The sequence below is a fragment of the Nannospalax galili genome, unplaced genomic scaffold (assembly GCF_000622305.1).
Source record: "Nannospalax galili isolate Female #2095 unplaced genomic scaffold, S.galili_v1.0 scaffold1398, whole genome shotgun sequence".
NCBI lineage: Eukaryota > Metazoa > Chordata > Mammalia > Rodentia > Spalacidae > Nannospalax > Nannospalax galili.
Genome location: NW_008342016.1, coordinates 1,577,734 through 1,595,367, shown reverse-complemented (window position 1 = coordinate 1,595,367; position 17,634 = coordinate 1,577,734). Strand labels below are relative to the sequence as shown.

At 38.5% G+C, this 17,634-nt stretch overlaps 1 protein-coding gene across 2 annotated transcripts in view; it reads left to right on the top strand.

Moving 5' to 3' along the window:
* Cers6 (ceramide synthase 6) overlaps positions 1 to 17,634 on the top strand; it is a 308,765-nt gene that overhangs the window by 82,616 nt on the left and 208,515 nt on the right. For both annotated transcript variants that reach the window (XM_017799289.2, XM_008837818.3), the window contains exon 2: positions 13,493 to 13,598. In XM_017799289.2, the coding sequence (XP_017654778.1) occupies positions 13,493 to 13,598 (106 nt within the window). The remainder of the gene's footprint in view (positions 1 to 13,492; positions 13,599 to 17,634) is intronic.

The following is a 17,634-nucleotide window of genomic DNA, read 5'->3' as shown; positions in this document are numbered from 1 at the left end:
TAAAGAAATTCCAATGGACTCTCACATGAACATTTGAAAATTGCCCTGTTCTGACTTTTTTCTAGTTCCCTGTCTAGAACTTGTAAGGCTAATTACTCTTGCCTTTAATTCTCCTTTACATCTCTTACTCATGATTCAAAGACTTGCTTTTCCCCTTAGAGACAAGTGTTGGTAGACTCACTAAAGGGGTACTCCAGTTGCCTCACCCAGCAATCCCTGTTCAGCGTGGAAGAAGCCAGAGCAGTCTGCATCCGTATTCCCTATTGGCAATTTGGGAATTGGCAATCCTCTTCAGAGGATGGTGTGATAAGAATAGGAGGTTGGAATTCGCTAGCCTGTTAGGGTAAAAAGACCTCAAAGAAAAGTATCCAGTTTCTTGGCTAAAATGTCCTTTGTCCTTGGGCCTCTTAGCAACATACTCTGTCCCAAAGACCAAAAATGTTGAAAAGTATTTGGGGAGCTTTTATGTAATCCCGAAAAGATTTTAGGGTTACCTCTTCATAGGGGGGCATGAGCAAAAAGCAAAAAGTGATGGGGAGATATGGAAGGAGTTGGAGGGGAGGGAGTGGGCATGGCTTTGATAAAAGCACCTTATATGCCTATATGAAATTCTCAATAAATTATTTTTTAAAAATCACATTATCATAAAAGTAAAGAGAAATTAAATATTGTTTATAGTAAATACAGCATTTTAGAGGTACTTATATGAGGGCATTGTATGGCTAACCTCATATAGTTTTCTTTTAAAACTACCTATGAAGTCTTGTGTTTGAAAGGATATCTGCCTTCTGTTGCTCTTTTTAAAATGTATAAAATAAATATTTTTGTTACATTTAAAAAAATGTATAAGGCCTTGAGTTAAACTATTACAGTGGTCAAATAATAGTGTAGTGCTGTCATAAGACCTGACCTGTGTTCATGCAGTCTTCAGAGACCTCAGGACTCTTTACATGGTAATAGGGTGAGGGCTGTGAGTTTGTGGAGTCCCAGCAGGCACAGGGACCACTCTGTCCTAGCACTGTGCTCAGTGCATCATGTGTTCTGACACACTCAACGGTACTGCTTTCTAGCAGACAGAATGATTTTGCTGATGCTGAGTCCAGGTTCTTATTACCTGTTCCCATCACTGTGAAGGATACCACTATCATTCTTTCTCTTCCCATCTGCCATTCCTACTCATCCTTCATTGTAAGATAGGCACACAGTGGTTAGGTTGTGCTGTCGGATTTTTCTGGGGGGATTTTAGTGCCTTTAAAGATGATGAGTTTTAGTCAAAGCTTTATAAAACTGTTGTTGGGCAGTTGTTGACTCTGTCTTGCAAAGTTCTATGAACTTACTGTGCTTTTAGCAACCCACCATAAGAAAACACTTTATTCCTTAAACCACACATAACCATGCATCTTCAGACCCATTTGTTAATGAACAAATTTTGTGACTTCAAGGCATGGGTGTTGTTGGCATACAGTACAGAAGAAATATCCACAGACAACAAGCATGTGTCACTAACTAAAAGTTCAGGAGTGTTGGGAGATCTCAGTGCTTGGAATAAGGATGACAGGGATCTTTCAACTTCTAGTTCAAATTATTAACATGCTGGGACCTTCTCTTCTTTTGTAAAACAGCTGATAAAAACCTTCTTGCTTACCCCTTGGGTTTTTCAAGGATTGATTGGTAAAAAATATGAAAGCACTTCGTGACTCGTCAGACACCTGGTGAATGTAATGGACTTAGAGGATTAATGTGTTATAGGAAGGCTCGAGGCTTCCCGGACCTTACATTTCATTTGAGGGCTAATTTTGAAAATTGGATACAAGTCTACCAATTGCGGGTGCTATGAGGCAGTGTGTACACAGACCTTGAAGGCTCGCTTCCTGTAACTCTGCTTTCATTGATTGACTGGTCAGCTGGGGCAGATGAGTGATAAGAGGTACCTAGATCCTATAACAGAGTAGCAGGAGGGCTGTCCACAGATATCTGTTGGAGTGCAGAGGGGCTTAAAGGGAATCCTGAGATTCTCTTGGAGCTCTTGATTTGTAGGACCTGTCAAAGGCTGACAGACTGCTGGAAACAGCACTTAGAGATGGACCTGTTAAAAGTGCAGTCGATGAAGTAAAGAGGCAAGCCTGATAGTGACAGATGCTGCACAGGTACAGATATGTCCCTTGGTGAGTGGTCCCCATAGCAGCATCCTCCATGTAGAAAGAACAGATCGAAAATAAATCCTTACTCATACACACATGCTATTCTCAAATGTTTCATTGACAGTTATAGCAATTTTATAAAGACCATAATACTCTGAAAGAATCAGCTAGCTTATAATGGTAATATCTTACAGTTTCCTCATTGCCAATGGTATTTTCTATATATTCTCACCATGTAGAAACATTTTTATCATGTAATGTATGTAATATAAACTTATGGGTCCATATATAGAGTAAAAAGGTTACTACAATGAAACAGTGCATGTCCATCACCCCACACAGTCAGAATTTTTTTTGTTTCTAAAACATGAGCAGCTGAGATCTCATTCTCCATGAGTCCTGTCCCCAGTTCACATTTCCTACCTCATCTTACATTTCTCTACATTTGTTCATCTTGTGTATCTGCTGTAAGCATCACAGTACATTTCATGTACTTCTTTGTGAAATATAAGGACATAATTTTTCTTCAGATAAAGACAGAATTTTCAGAATTTTGAACTTTGTCCTTTATAGATTTTATCTGTTTTCAGTAGCTGAAATGAACTCCTGAGGAAGTAGGCAGGATCTCCACAATCTTGACAGTGTATAGATAGCAGGGGCAGGTTTGACATTTCTTAGACCAACTTGAGATTTAAGGGCTTCTGTTCTTAGCTGATGGCATTTCATGGCCTCTCTGTCGCTGATCTGGCCCTTCAGTGAGCTTAGGGTGGACATGACTGACAGATCACTTTATTATTGCTATTCAAGATATAGGTACAATTTTCAGAAAGCATTCGGGGAACTCGGAAAAATAACCACCAGCAGCACAGAGCCTTCGCCAGTGATTATGTGTTGGTCGTTCTAGCTGTTGTCTAAGAATTGCTTCCATATCCTTGAAGAGTAGAACAAAGCTCTATTTCAGAACAAAATCATTAGAATACTGAAAAAATGAAAGCTAGAAAAAAACAAAGATGTATAAAAAAGATTAGAGGACCAAGACTATTCTACTAGGGAGAAGAATGCAGTGTTTCCAAATATTTGAGGAGAGTTTGTGCTGTGCCTTGTCTCTAGAGGCCAACGAAGAGAAAATGGGTTTACACTTCAACAGAAAGAATGGCACAGGAAGGCTTTGAATAAGGCATGATGGACTGCAATAGGACACCAAAGGATTTTTGTTTAGGGTGTGTGTGTGTGTGTGTGTGTGTGTGTGTGTACATGTGTGTGTGTGTGCATGCACACATATGTACATACTCATGCCACAGCATATGCATGGAGGTCAGAGGGCAACTTGTCAGAGTTGGTTTTTTTCCCTCCACCCTGTGGATCCTAGGATTGAACTTAGGTTTGTAGGCTTTGAAGCAGTCACATTTACCCACTGAGCCATCACACTGGCCCATGAGGAAGACTTTTCTAAGCTCTTAATTTTTAAATAATCATAGATTCACAGCAAATTGAAAAAAAAAATATGCAGGAGAGGTTTCCTGATCATTCAAGGAAAGTTTTTGAATGAGTTCTGCAGAGGAAAATCTGGCTTAGAAGAAAGAGGCCAGGCCCAATGACCTTGTGAGCTCTTGAGTCATCCCCATGTTCTTCCTGACTTACCAATAGGTTAAAGACCAGTGTGGACTAGAACATTTGCTGATCCATAGATACTTGCTTCCTGTCATAAAGATATGACAAGAGTGAATATATTGACTAGTTGCCAAGTATTGGGATGCTGGTGTGAGGTCTCAATGTATCCTCTCAGTGTTCAGTAAAATTTGCCAAGTAGAGTTTATTGTTTCCATTTTATGAATGTAATCACTAGGGTTCAAAAATAAACAGCTTCTCTTCAGGACAAGCTCAGGGTAGGTGCAGCTGGGATGCACACTTGCTCAAGAGGATCTGCCTGCCCTTTCTACCATATGGTACGACCTAGGATAAACTCATACTTTTTCCCCAAGAACACTGTTATGTGTCTGCACCCCATGCTGCATGCCACCCTCTTCTGTCTTTGGCCTTTTCCAGTTGTTCTCAAGATACCAATGCTTTAGAAATATTTCCCAACACGTCACAGAGAAATTATGATTTTCATTATACAGACAAAGAATGAGAAGGCCCTGGTGTCTGCAGCTGCAGGCTGGAGCAGTTTCTTTCAGGTGGCATTTCAAGTTCTCTTAGCATATTTATTTAAGGTTAGCAGCATTTTTCTTGGAGCACTTTTAACCCATTCTGTAGTATCACATCTTTCTGTGCTCCAATAGACTTGAATGTCCTCCTCTTTGCTACCTGATGAGGCCCTGAAAAGGCCTTGAGTTTTTATTCCAGTTACAGTCTGTTCTCTGCCTCAGTCACAGTGGAATCTTTTGCTAGCAAAGCACCATGAAATTAGCTGGATTGTAACTGCCCTGATCAGTGCTTTCTGGGGTAGATTTTTATGTCATGAAAGTTTTGAGTTTTAGCTGGTGGCAGTACTCAGTTTTTCATTATTGTAACAAAGTGCCAGAAGCAGCTAACTTTATAAAGGTAAATAGTTAACTTAGCTTGCAGTTTTAGAGGTTTCAGGGCATGCAACTTGCACTGACTCTGAGCTGGTGAAGGTGCCTCAGTAGTGGCAGGCAGGAATGGCAGGAGCTCAAATCACATCTTCAGCAGGAGCAGAAGGAAAAGGACAGGCTTATTCCTTTCATAGTAACAGTTTCTTGAGAATGTAGTTCAGATATGAACTGCCCGTTGCTTCCAGTGTCCTAAGTACCTCCCACTAGACCCTACTTCTCAAAGGCTATCCCCTCCCAAAGTGCCACCCTGAAGACCAAGCCTTTAACCACTATACATTGGATAATTTGAAAGCGGGTGTCAAATTCCATAATAAATACAACATTTAGGTCAAAAGTCATCCTGGCCAATTTTATTTCCAAAACTACTTATTTTTATCTTGGTATTAATTTGAGCAATCATTTAAGATGTTGAAAATATAAAAGAGCCTTAGAAAAAGAATGCTGAAAGTTAAGACACAATCCTATCATCTGGCAAAACTTGGTTGACCTTTTAGTATGTCTTCAGTTTCTTTTATATACCAGAAGCATAAGCTGTATAATACCAGTCATATACATAGCTTGGTATCTTGCTTCTGAGCACTTTTCCATGTTATTAAACACTCACTGAAAACATTTAAATGCTACTTACCTTTAAAATAACCACAAGCATACATACAAACAAATTTAACGCAAATATAGAAAGGTCTAAAATGAAAATTATTTTCTCTTAATCTCCCAAATATTATCATTAATAGTATCTACCTTATTATTCTTGATAATTTCTTGAGTACACAAATGAGATATTATGTTTATTATTTTCTATCTTGCAGCCTACATTTATTACCATGTCTTGAAAAATGTTAGACATTCTTAATTTTAGCAGTCTTACAGAATTTCATTGTGAGTATGGATACCATATCATATGTATCCTTCCAATAAATGTTTCCTGCCCTTTTTATCATTTCAAACAAAATTGCATTGAACTTTCTTTTTAAATGCCAGTGTCTGTAGGATAAATTTCTAGTGGATATATAATTAGTAATTTGCACAAGGGCTTAAGCATTTTTAGCAATTTGTTAAAAATTGCTAAATTGTATTTTAAAGACTATGCCAGTATAAATGCCCACTAATAACTTACCAGAGTCTGAGTTTCTTCTCAGTCCTGCCAGTAATAAAGTTTATTAAAATGTACATTTTTGTGACTATCATAAATGAGAATAATACCTGTTGATATCCTTTTTTAACTGAGTAAATATTACCATCTCTTTATGTATACATTAGTCATTATGATTTTTTTTCATCTGAGCTACTAATGTATAGCTTATGTGAATTTTAAACTGAAATTCCGTGGGCAGTTTATAGGAATTTTTGTTTCTCCAAATCCTTAACCGTATTGCACATTATCAGACTCAGCATGGTGGGTGTGAAGTGGTAAGGTTACCTTCCCCAATGGACTTGAATATTATATGTTTATTGATATTTCCATTTTCTCTTCTGTGATTGCCAATATAGCATGTTTTGTTCATTTTCCTACTGAGTGTCAACAGTCTTTACATAAAACTTCATGTTGTGGAATTATTTAGACATGTCTTTCTTTAAAACTCATGGCTGACTTTTTTAAGCTTTGGAGGCAGTAAGTAGAAAGGTGGCCATAAATTTAAGTCTGGCAGCAATAAACAGATGGAAAGAGTGTTAGTTATCCTATGATGGTAGAGTGGTCATGGAAAAGGACTTAATTTTTCGAGTTCATCTTTGCTTGAATTGTCTATATTTTGTTAACAAGATGGGAGTTTAACCAGAGTTTGTTGGTCAGAAGGAATCCAGAGACCCTTTCCTCAGTGTCTTGACAATAACAAGAAATAAGAACGACAGTATAAGCCTGTGCAATGATTAAACACCACATTTTACAGGGTATGCAATTTCCTGAGGGAAATATTAATGGTGGAAAAGCAAAGCAGATTCTGCACATATGTGTGGTGTGGTGCTGATTTGTTTAATAAAAATATGGCAAGTATTAGCCTGTTTAGTAGATTTATATGTTCTTTTTCTTCTCTATCTAATTTAACTACTATAGAAGTCCAGAAAAGTTACAAAATGAACACTTGGTTGAATTTTCATGGATGATATGGCTAGAGCTCTTGTACACTATAGACCACTGTATTGTACATGATGGTCTTTGCCTTGTCTATAATTCTCTTTTACTGCAAGGTTCATTATATTTAATAAGCTGTATAATATTTATCCTATTTGGATTTTATTACCACTAACAGAGAATAAACTAGAAACATAATGCTAAATTCTCTGATAAAGGATAGCAACCATTTTCAGAGTTTATTCTATCACATACTTTATAGTTATCAATTTACTATATACTTCTTTTAAAAGTTATGCAATGCCCACAGATGTCAGAAGAGGGAATCAGATCCCCTGGAACTGGAGTTTCAGATGGTTGTTAGATGCCATATGAGTGCTATGACTCAAACCCAGGTCCTCTGCAAGAGCAGCCAGTACTCTTGACTGCTGAACCATCTCTTTAGCCCCTAAATATTCTTTTAAATAACCAAGCAGTATTTTGAGGATTTTTAAAACTCTAACATTAAACATTGGTGTCACCTAGGTTTTATTGCTTACATCTTCCCTCTCATTTATAATTCTCAGGGGGTTTTCTTCATCTTATGGCTTTGTCTATCATCTATATGTTGATGACATGCAATTTAGTCACTAGGATAATATTCTTCTGACCTCCAGATTACTGTATCTGCTTGCCTATTTGACATCAGCACATATAAGCCTAAAGTTTACAAAGCACAGCCCAAGTAGGGGAGTTGGCTCAGTGGATAAAGTGCTTCCATACAGGTGTGAGGACCTGAAGTTGGATCCCAGAACCTGTGTAAAGCCTGGCACGGTACTGTGTGCCTATAGCCCCAGGGTTTCTTCCATGTATTGGAACACAGGGTCAGGAGCATCTCCAGAAGTTCTCAGAATAAGTAGCCTTTAAATTATTTTTATTCTTTTCATTTAATGTGTATGATGTATTACCTGTATGTATATAAGTGCACCCATGTCATGCAATGCCTGAGGAGGTCAGAAAATGGTGTCAGATCCCCTGGAACTGGAGTTACAGATGGTTGTTAGCCACCATGTGGGGGCTGGGTATTGAACCTGGGTCCACTATAAGCACAGCCAGTGCTCTTAACCACTGAGCCATCACTCCAGTACTCTTAACCACTGAGCCATGGCTCCAGTCCCATAAGACTCTGTCTTAAACAAGGTGTAAGGTGAGGACTGACACCCAAGGTTGTCTTCTTACCTTCATATGCATGCCCATAAAAGGATACATATTTATCATATAGTAACAAAATGGATTTGGTTAGGAATATGACAGATACAGGTTTTTTCTCTGGCATCTATGACCTCTCCAGCCATGTGTGTTTGGCTGTGTTTACAGTACCACACATGAGTTCCATCCCATTGAGCAGGTTTTAAGTCTAGTTAAATAGCTATTGATTACCCCCAAGATCAAAGTGCCACTACTGCACCAATAATGATGTTTGCTGTGCCTGTCATTGGGTCATTGTTGTGTTAGGCTTTACAGCTAGGGTTGGACCACTGATTGATTTTTCTCCCTTAGCAGCTGCATGATATCTTCGGAAACTATGAAAACTAGTCTTCAGGGCAAAGGCTTCCAGGTCAGTTCCAGCTCCATTACTCCAAGTACTGTGTCTGAAGTATGTTCTGTCTTCAGCAATACTGTCTTAAAGTTCTGGAAGGAAATCAAGGGCTGTGGCCATAGCGTGTGTCATTTTGTGAGTCGCTTGAACTATGCTGACTAACAAATTGAAGGGAGGTTTCTCCTGTCTGGCACTGTGTATCTTGTTATATAGCCTTCAGCTATGCACATATACTTATATCGTCACTTTCTTAATGGGGCTCTGCCTGGCTAGTCTATTTAGAGTTGCATTCTCTTTCTGATACCCTTATTTTCCTTAGGAGACTTATTTTTTTCTCTATAGCACATTTCACTGTGTGGTATAATATTCTATTTTCAAATCTCCCCTTGCTAGAATATAAGCTCCATAAAAGCAAGGGTAGTGTTTAGTGCTAGGGCACTAGAGAGCAGGACTGATGCACTGTAGATGTACGTACAGTGAGTCATTTGTTAGTGAATCATTGACCAGCTTATTTTCCCCCAACACATGATGCTGTGTGGCTATTGTTAAATATATGGCTTTTCTTTGTTTGACAGATTTCCTTAGAGTTACCTAAATGTAGGACTACTAAGCAAGTACATTTCCATATCACAGATATTTAATAATGTCTTTTAAATTAACTTTTCTTAAAGGAAGAGAAAATATAGTTGCTACTTATAGATTTTATCAGGAGTGATTGAGTCTAAATTTTGCCTAAATTCTTTAGCTTTAACATCTTGGACAGACATTTTAATTTCATTGAGCTTAGGTTGTTAGAATTCTGTAAAACAGGACTGATACCTCCTTCAAAGAGGTTTTTTTTTTTTTCTCTTTTTTTTAAGTACTTAGCCCACAGTAACTATCTATAAATAATGATTCTCTTCCTTCATTCTGGCTCCCCACTAAATAGCTTTTCTCTTAAAACAGTGTTATCTTAGATAAGAGCAATCATTGTGTGCACAGATCTGCACAAACGCTTACTCAGCTCACATGTGTGTCTCAACTGGGACCTCCTTAGTTTTCATACTCCGATCTGTGCTTTTCTCATTAGCTTTAAATTTTTAATACTTACTGTAATTCTAACAGTTAGGCCAGGAATTGCACTAACCGCCTCTTTCCACTTGTTGGGTCTTGAATTTTTACGTGTACAAATTCAGATATCCTTTCCACACAGTCTGGGTTATATGTTATTGTTCATAATTGGATTTAACTATTCACCTATTATGAATGAGTTGATATTAATTTCAAAGACCATTCAAGTACTTTAATATTTTACAATATACGTGCCATTTTTGAGTCATTCATTCTTGAAAGTCTGCTTCTCCGTGTTTGACAACCTGAAGACCCACAAATCCCCTTTGTTTCCCTTTCGCTTTGCTTCCACCTACTTTTGACTCATTTCCCAAGCCCGTTTTCTTTCATTCTTTAGAGCCCTCAGGTAGAGCTTATGCTTTTTGTTTGGACTTTGGGGAAAGAAGGGGAGGAGGTAATGTGTTGTGCACAATTTTTGAACATGGAAAGTCTGACGGGGGCTTGTTCCGCAACATCAGAAGCAGAACTGCCTATCCAATGATGTTTTTCATTGAAATCTCCATTCACAAAGTCATAGATTCATATCCATTTGCACTATTAGTATAGCCAGATCTCATGACCATCTTACCCATTTAGGTACCTTGATAGTATTTTGCAAAGCAATACAATATCACAACCAGAATATTTGTACCAATATAATTTAGTGATTTTATTCATATTTCTCCATTTGCTTGTACAGTGTGTGTGTGGGGGGGGTTCTATACTGTTTTATCACCTGTATAGGTTTCATTGTCTACCATCACAGGCTTCCTAGTATCTTTAAAAAGGTAGGGAATGCTACTACTTGGAAAGGACTAGCAATGTCTGGCAATGTAACCACTGAAGATAATTCAATATTTTAAGATGATCAGAACTGTGACATACACCCTATAAATACCTTTAAATAATTTCCTTTTCCAGACTGTACACATTTTGAAGATAGCGATCCCTTCATATTTAATGCATACCTCTCACCAAGACACGTTTCCTGCTTCTTTCAGTTATGTGCAGGGATGTTTAGTTCATGTTTAAAGTACAAACACATGTTGTTCATATGAATTGAAAAATAGACATTTTCTCTGCTTTTAAACTAAGACCAGTATTTTTCAAAGCTTACATCCATATTATATTTTCTTTCAACTCTAGTCCATGAAAGTGCGTTATAGATGTTTGATCTTTAAAGGTGTTGTTGCTGCCTTTGATAAAAAAAGTAATTAGATGAGCACTTCCTGGTAGAGGTAAACATCAAAGCTTGCAAGTACATACTTCGTTCCACTATTGTATTTGTAAGTGCACTCACCTGTCACTGATCTCTGTTTCTCCCTTTCTCTTTTTGTCTCTCCTCCCTTCCTTCTCCCTTTGTGCTTCCTCTTTCCCACCCACCCCTGTGGAAGATAGTTTTGTGCGCTTACTTTTCTTAAGACTGTCATTACAAAGAACGACTTTTTTCTAATGGACCATGACAGAAAGTAATAAAATTTCAGTAACTGTGACATGAGTTTTATTTGGAATCTAATATGTTCTCTGAAAAAAAAATAAATGCTATGATTCACAAGTTCTTCAGAGAATAAACACAAGACTTCTATATTTTCCTATAACTAGGGATACCTATTAGGGATAAAAGAGTTATGTGCTTTCCTTCCTCTCTTGTTGAAGAGTTGAGATGAACTTTTCCTGCCTGTTTTATGTAGTTTTGTGTCTTGAAAATTGTTTGGTTCTCTGTGCTGGCTAAGATGAAACAATGCACAGGGGTTGCTGGAGCCAAGCCAAGAGCTCTTTGAGGCAATTCTGATGTCATAGGGAGAATGGGAGTGAAAAAAAATGGCCTCTGGTACCAGAAAGGTCAATCTCCTAACCTTCTAGTCCCAGATGACTTAGAGTAGATGTGATATTCAAAGGAATTAAAAACACACAGCCCTTTGGAAAATACAATAAGGTGTTTACCATTTTGCTTTAGCTAATTTGTTCACTCATCCATTCATGTATCAAATATGCCCTGAATGTCCTCAGTGTCCCATGCATATAAATCCTAGGATAGAGTAACTTCCTACAAAATTCAAGTGGTTTGATTTTTGTTTTACGCACTCACCATGAGCCATTCAAATTGTAAAGGACTTCGTGCTTTTCATTGAGTTAAATGCTCGTAAACTCATCTATCATTGTTCTTATACACCTACCTTCCCCCAAATCCTCAGAATTTTGGATTTATCTTGGCTAAATCAGTGTAGATAGCTAATTATTACATTGACCTTCAAGAAATGTCAACCTCTGCTTAGGGTATTCAAAGAAGAAGTGATCAGCCTTTGTATTTGATTAGCAGGCTGTTACAAGGATGGTGACAGAATCCCAAATAGATTTGGATATAGTATGTCAGTAGTTGTGGAAATGGGGAAAATGAGGTGGGCTGGGGAAGAACGAAGTGGGGAAGAGTAGCAGGAAATTGTGGAAGAATGGATTTGGGGCTTTTTAACAACTGGTTTTGCCTTTCTAGTGTATTTTCACAGTACTTGTATCTTTTCACACCCTTCACTAAACCTTTGCTGAGGATACAAAGGTCAGCCAGTAGGAAACTTGGTTAAAGAAGCAAAATCTGGATTTGGTTTTGGTTATTGCCCATTCAGTGACATATCTTTCTCCACTGGCACTTCAACCATTGCTCACGATCACTGTGAAGACCCAGAATTATTAGCAGAAGGAGGCTGGGACATCGTTGGTGCGTCTCAAAAAGGTCGGCTCTAGAAAAAGTTGAGAAAGCAAAGGTTTGAGGAACAGTCCAGTTTCTAAAAGGTTTACAGATTGGGAAAAATGATTATCCTTTCTTCCACCTTTTCCACAGAGACCCCAAGGTAGCAGGTATTATATTGTGTGGTCTGTGTACATCTGTACTAGATTAGGCTTGAAAATGTACAGTGTTCTCATTTTCCTGTTTGAGTAAATTTCTTCACTTTTACTTGAAATTGAACCCAGTTGGACATTATGTGGTGCTATTTATGTCAACCCCATTAGTTCCATTAAAAAAAATTCCTTGCCTCCTGTTGATTTTAATTAAAGAAGCCTCGTCTAAGGTTGATTCACGTTCTGTTTTATGCATTTATTGTTACTGACTTTGCCTTTAGCCACCATTGAATTAACTTAATAATTTTTCATATGATATTGAATTGGTAGAAAGATATTCAGTGTCCCCACTGAAAATGATTATGGAAACTTTCTTGAGTCATCTAAGACGTCTTGGAGGTGTCTGTACTATTCTATGCAGTTTTAGTAGACCTGCTGCCATCCCTTGGGCCTGTGCATTCCACCTCTCTTCAGAGTCTCATTCATGTGTCAGACATGGGAAATGAGGCTCAGCCATCTCATTCTTCTTGACTAGGCATTTGCTTAGGATAAAAACAATTCCACTCATGCTTGTACGCACTTCAGGCTTTTAGCCTGTCTGAGGCGGCCTACATTTGACATTCTTCATTGCTCCTTGTGAGAAAGAGGCAAAACAAACAAACAAACAAACCACAAAGCAGAAGCTTTATAAAGCTACAAAGGATTGGGGTTGAATATAATAACACACTTAGATTATGGAAACAAAAATGGCCAAGTTTATGACCAGAGTGAGCAAAAGCATATACTGTCTCATGTGTATTCAGGTGTTTAGTAAACACATTTATATAATAACATACCTATGTGTGTTAGTAAGTCTATAAATTATGCCATTTTTTTATAGATTTCATTTGTACCATTGCATTTTCACCCAGTACTCCTTTTTTTCTTTTCTTTTTTATGGTGTAGAAGATCTTATTTGTTGAGTCTCAGTAGAGTTTAAATGTTCCTAAAGGATTTCTTTTTTAATGTGACTGCTGGTGGCTTTGAGGAAGAAAAACAGTGAGATCTGCTGTGTGAATGTTGCCACTCTACACCCATAGAATCCTATAAGCATCTCATTAGGATAACTGAACAATGTGTAGCTAATGGTATTAAGAACAGCTATTTTTAAAAAAAAAGTATAATTTCTTATTTTCTTCTTTTTCTTTTTTTAAACCATTAGATTTGTGGCTAAACCTTGTGCCATAGCCCTCAACATCCAGGCCAATGGACCACAAATTGCCCAGCCAAATGCCATTCTGGAAAAGGTCTTCACTGCGATCACAAAGGTATGAATGTCTTGTCTTAGGAATCAGATATTTGCCTTAATCTGCAGTCAGTCTGTCTCTTCTCTCCTGGGCTTTAAGAATCCTTTCTTATTTTGCCTCCTGTTAGACGATGGGTCCTCAGAGAGAACACAGGGGATATGATTGGATCCAAAGAGTAAATAGTTAATAAAGGAAGAGGTATTTGTGACCTCTTGGTTGGCTTTAGTTGATTTTACAAGCTTGTCTGTGAAAGTCTTGATTAGATCGTGGTTAGTCCAGTCTAGTTCCTCTCTTGGTCTCAGGTGGCATGCAGCATACAGATAAGGACTTGGTGGAAGCAATCAAGCAGAGCTTACAGAGTGATTTGTGTGTGTGTGTGTGTGTGTGTGTGTGTGTGTATGTGTGTGTGTGTGTGTGTGTGTGAGAGAGAGAGAGAGAGAGAGAGAGACAGAGAAAGAGACAGAGACAGAGAGACAGATAGAGAGAGAGAGACAGAGAGAAGGGGGAGAACCTGTTGCTAATAGTGCCAGGTACACTTTCTAGGACTTGTGATAGACAAAATGTGAACAACATTTAAAAGCCATATTTGAAGAAGAGTTGTTGCAATGTGACAAAATGAAGGGCATGAGTCAGCAGAGTCAGAGGTGAAGAGACAAATTCAGTGATGAATAAAGAGATACATACTCAGTATTAGGGAGTTAACTAAAGTCCAAACTAGGCAGGGGATAAAGAGAACAGAGGGAGAGAGGAGGAGAGACTGAATTTTGATAGATCTTTAAGGAACAAAGAGGAAGAAGAAACATCAGAAACCTTCCATCTAAATCCATAACGGAGTGAAACAACCCCAGAGCCCATGTAGCTTGCCCTTACTCTCTGAGATCCCAGTGTGTCTTGGCTTGTTCTTGGCTGGATTAGAAAGCGAAAAAGAACAGGAGGAATGTTAAATTTTGTGACAAATATGGCACGTTGATGTATCAAATGGTTCACTTTCTTCTTTCATTTTTTCTGGAGGAATTACACATGTTTCTAAGATGTAATTTGACAATGTTAAGCCAATTCTGTTTCTTTTGGTATTTGCGGTTCTATCCATTTATACAACTTGTCTCTTGTCTTGAAACTATTAATTAATTCAAGTATCCAGACATTTTTTTTGTGGTCTTCATTTCTTCCAAAAATTCTACAGGAGTTTCCTCTGTATCCTCTTAAAAATGATATTTTTTCCCTGGGAAAATGTGAGAAAGGACCAGGTGTTTTTAATACCTCTGCAGGGAAGAAAAGAAAAATAAACGGAATTTTAGGGACAGCTCTTTTGCCTGGGATCACTTTAGATTGTTAAGTTCCAGCCTGATGGGGCACATATCTTATGATATTTAATGAAAGAAAATATTTTTTGAAAACTCAAATTCTCATGTAGCCTATCAGTTTACTAAAATAAAAATCTGTCTCCTTTTATAAAAGCAGATATGACAGAAACTATCAGTCTCTCTCTTTCTTCCAGTACCAAAGCTCAGATTCATAACATTACAAATGCTGGACAAGTTCTCTACCACCGAGGTGCATTCCCACCCCTGCCAAGGTGTTTTTCATTTGTCTGTAATATCTGTAGGCAAAGGGATAGTGATGAGATATCTGGTACCCAAGAACCTGGAAGCTCCCATTGCATGTACATACATGGCTCACCTACTGCTGTAAACTCCTTCATTCCAGCTGCTGTTGGATACACTGTGTCTTGGTAGTGAGGGTAAAGTTAAGGTAGGCCTCTCTCCTGAAGGGTCTGCCGACTACCCCATGGCAGACACATAACCCCCAAGGGCATTGCAGCCTCAGCTATAAGCTTGCAAGAGGCAAGAGGCTCACCCCAGCTGTTACCCGCAAGACACTTGATCACTTTGCAAGAAACCTCTCCAAGGAAAAAAGGCCACCTGACCTCTCCATGTTCCCCTTGCTTGAAGTCAGGTCCCTTCTTGGGGCCAAATGCAGTAGCTATCAGTTGATAGGTGACATAAGGGGAGGTAGGAGGATCCTAAGTGGCAAGAAATGGGGAAAGAGGCAAATAAATGCCTATCTTGGAGTGTGGTAAGCCTGTGTATCAGCCCAGACTCTTAATTATCTACAAAATGTTCCATTGCCCTATTGGACTTCACTTAAACAATCATAAATTGCATAAAAAATATGTAGAATTTCAAGATGCCAGCCAGAGGTCATTAAACGCCTGTCTGAACGTGGAGCCCTGCCCGTTTTCTCCCATTTGGTAGCTCTCCCCAGGGATGTTAGCAGATGACTTTAAAATTTTAACATTCTAGGCGGGGCGTGGCGGTGCACACCTTTAATCCCAGCACTCGGGAAGCAGAGGCAGGTGGATCTCTGTGAGTTCAAGGCCAGCCTGTGGTCTACATAGTGAGTTCCAGGACAGCTGGGGCTGCAGGGAGGCCCCGGCTCCAAAAAACCAAAAAAAAAAAAAAAAGGATTTTTTTTTTAACATTCTTCAGCAGTTTCTCCTTTTTAAGAGTATTTTATTGATTATTTTTATTTTATATGTCTGAGTGCTTTGCCTCCATGTATGTAAGTGCATGCACTATGTGCATGCAATGCCCACAGAGGCCAAAAAAGGGCATTAGATCCCCTGGAACTAGAATCATAGACAGTTGTTAGCCCCGGTGTGGGTGCTGGGAACGGTGGAACCTGGGTCCTCTGCAAGAGTAGCCAGTGTTCTTAGCCACTGAACCATCTCTTCAGCCCAGAAGTTTCTTCTTTTGTGGTAACATCTGTCTGTTTTCTGTTTGTCCCTTTCCTCCTAACCTACAAGGAGAGAACCTATCACCATTATAAAATAATTAGGAGCCTTAGTGTTTGCTTGAATCAAACCTGGGTTTTTAAGTTCAAATAGTGTCTCTCTTACTGGAATTGGCCTGCAGAAAGTTTCTTAACCCTTGGAGGCCATAGAAGTCTCATTTGTAAAAGTATTTGAATAACATCTCCACAGGCTTTCACGAGGATTAAATAGAATAATGCACACACATCATTTAGTAAATGATGCGGCATCTATTTGGGCCAGTGCTTCCACATTTTAGTTGCATTGGGATCATAGGAGAAGTTAAAATTCAGGTTATTGTATTTCTAGAAATTCTGATTCTGTAGTCTTGGGATGGAGCCAGAGGATCCAGAATTGTGGGTTTGCAAGACCTATTCCAATCAACAAAATGATCATTTCTCTATAGTGAATATTTTTGAGTGCCTGTCTTTTGATCAATTTTATCCCATTCTCTCTCTCCTTCTCTCTCTCTCTCTCTCTCTCTCTTTCTCTCTCTCTCTCTGCATGTATAATTTCTCTTTTAAAATTTACATGTATGAATGTTTTGCCTGCATAACATGTAAGTGCACCACATGTGTACAGTGCCCATAGAGGGCAGAAGAGGGCATCAGATCCCTTGAAACTGGAGTTATGGGCCATTGTTAGTTGCCATGTAGAGGGATCCAAATCTGGGTCCTTGGTGAGATTAGCAAGTGCTCTTAGCTGCTGAGCTGTTTTTCCGGCCCTTTTAATGAGAATTTTCCTGTAATTTCCATGAAACCAAGTACCTCATTTTTCTAATCAAATTGATTCTAAAGCTGTGAGGGTAAGAATATATAGCAGCTATAAAGCCAAGTTTTATGGTGTTGCTTTAGCTTTTACTGAGGAGATGCAAACAAATACTTACTCATCTCAAATGGGCATCCACTGAAGACCAAAGCACTTTTTCACCAAAGTCCAACTTGGCGAGACTTATGAATTGTATTGGGCTCTCCTATAGAGCACTGTGAGAGACTACTTTACAAGAGTATCAGTGACCCCAAAACAGACTCATCACCTCACATCACTCCCCATAATGGTTGATTACCTCATGGAAACTGCATAATGGAGTCATAGTTTCAATTATCTTTTTAAAATTTTTTTAAATTTAATAACCACGTGATTAGAAGAAGCATTTCATTACAGCTTTAACATATTCAGTAACACATTCCAGAGCAAGGATACATCTCTTTCAAAAGTGGCTGTAAATTTTTAGGTTCACAGTTG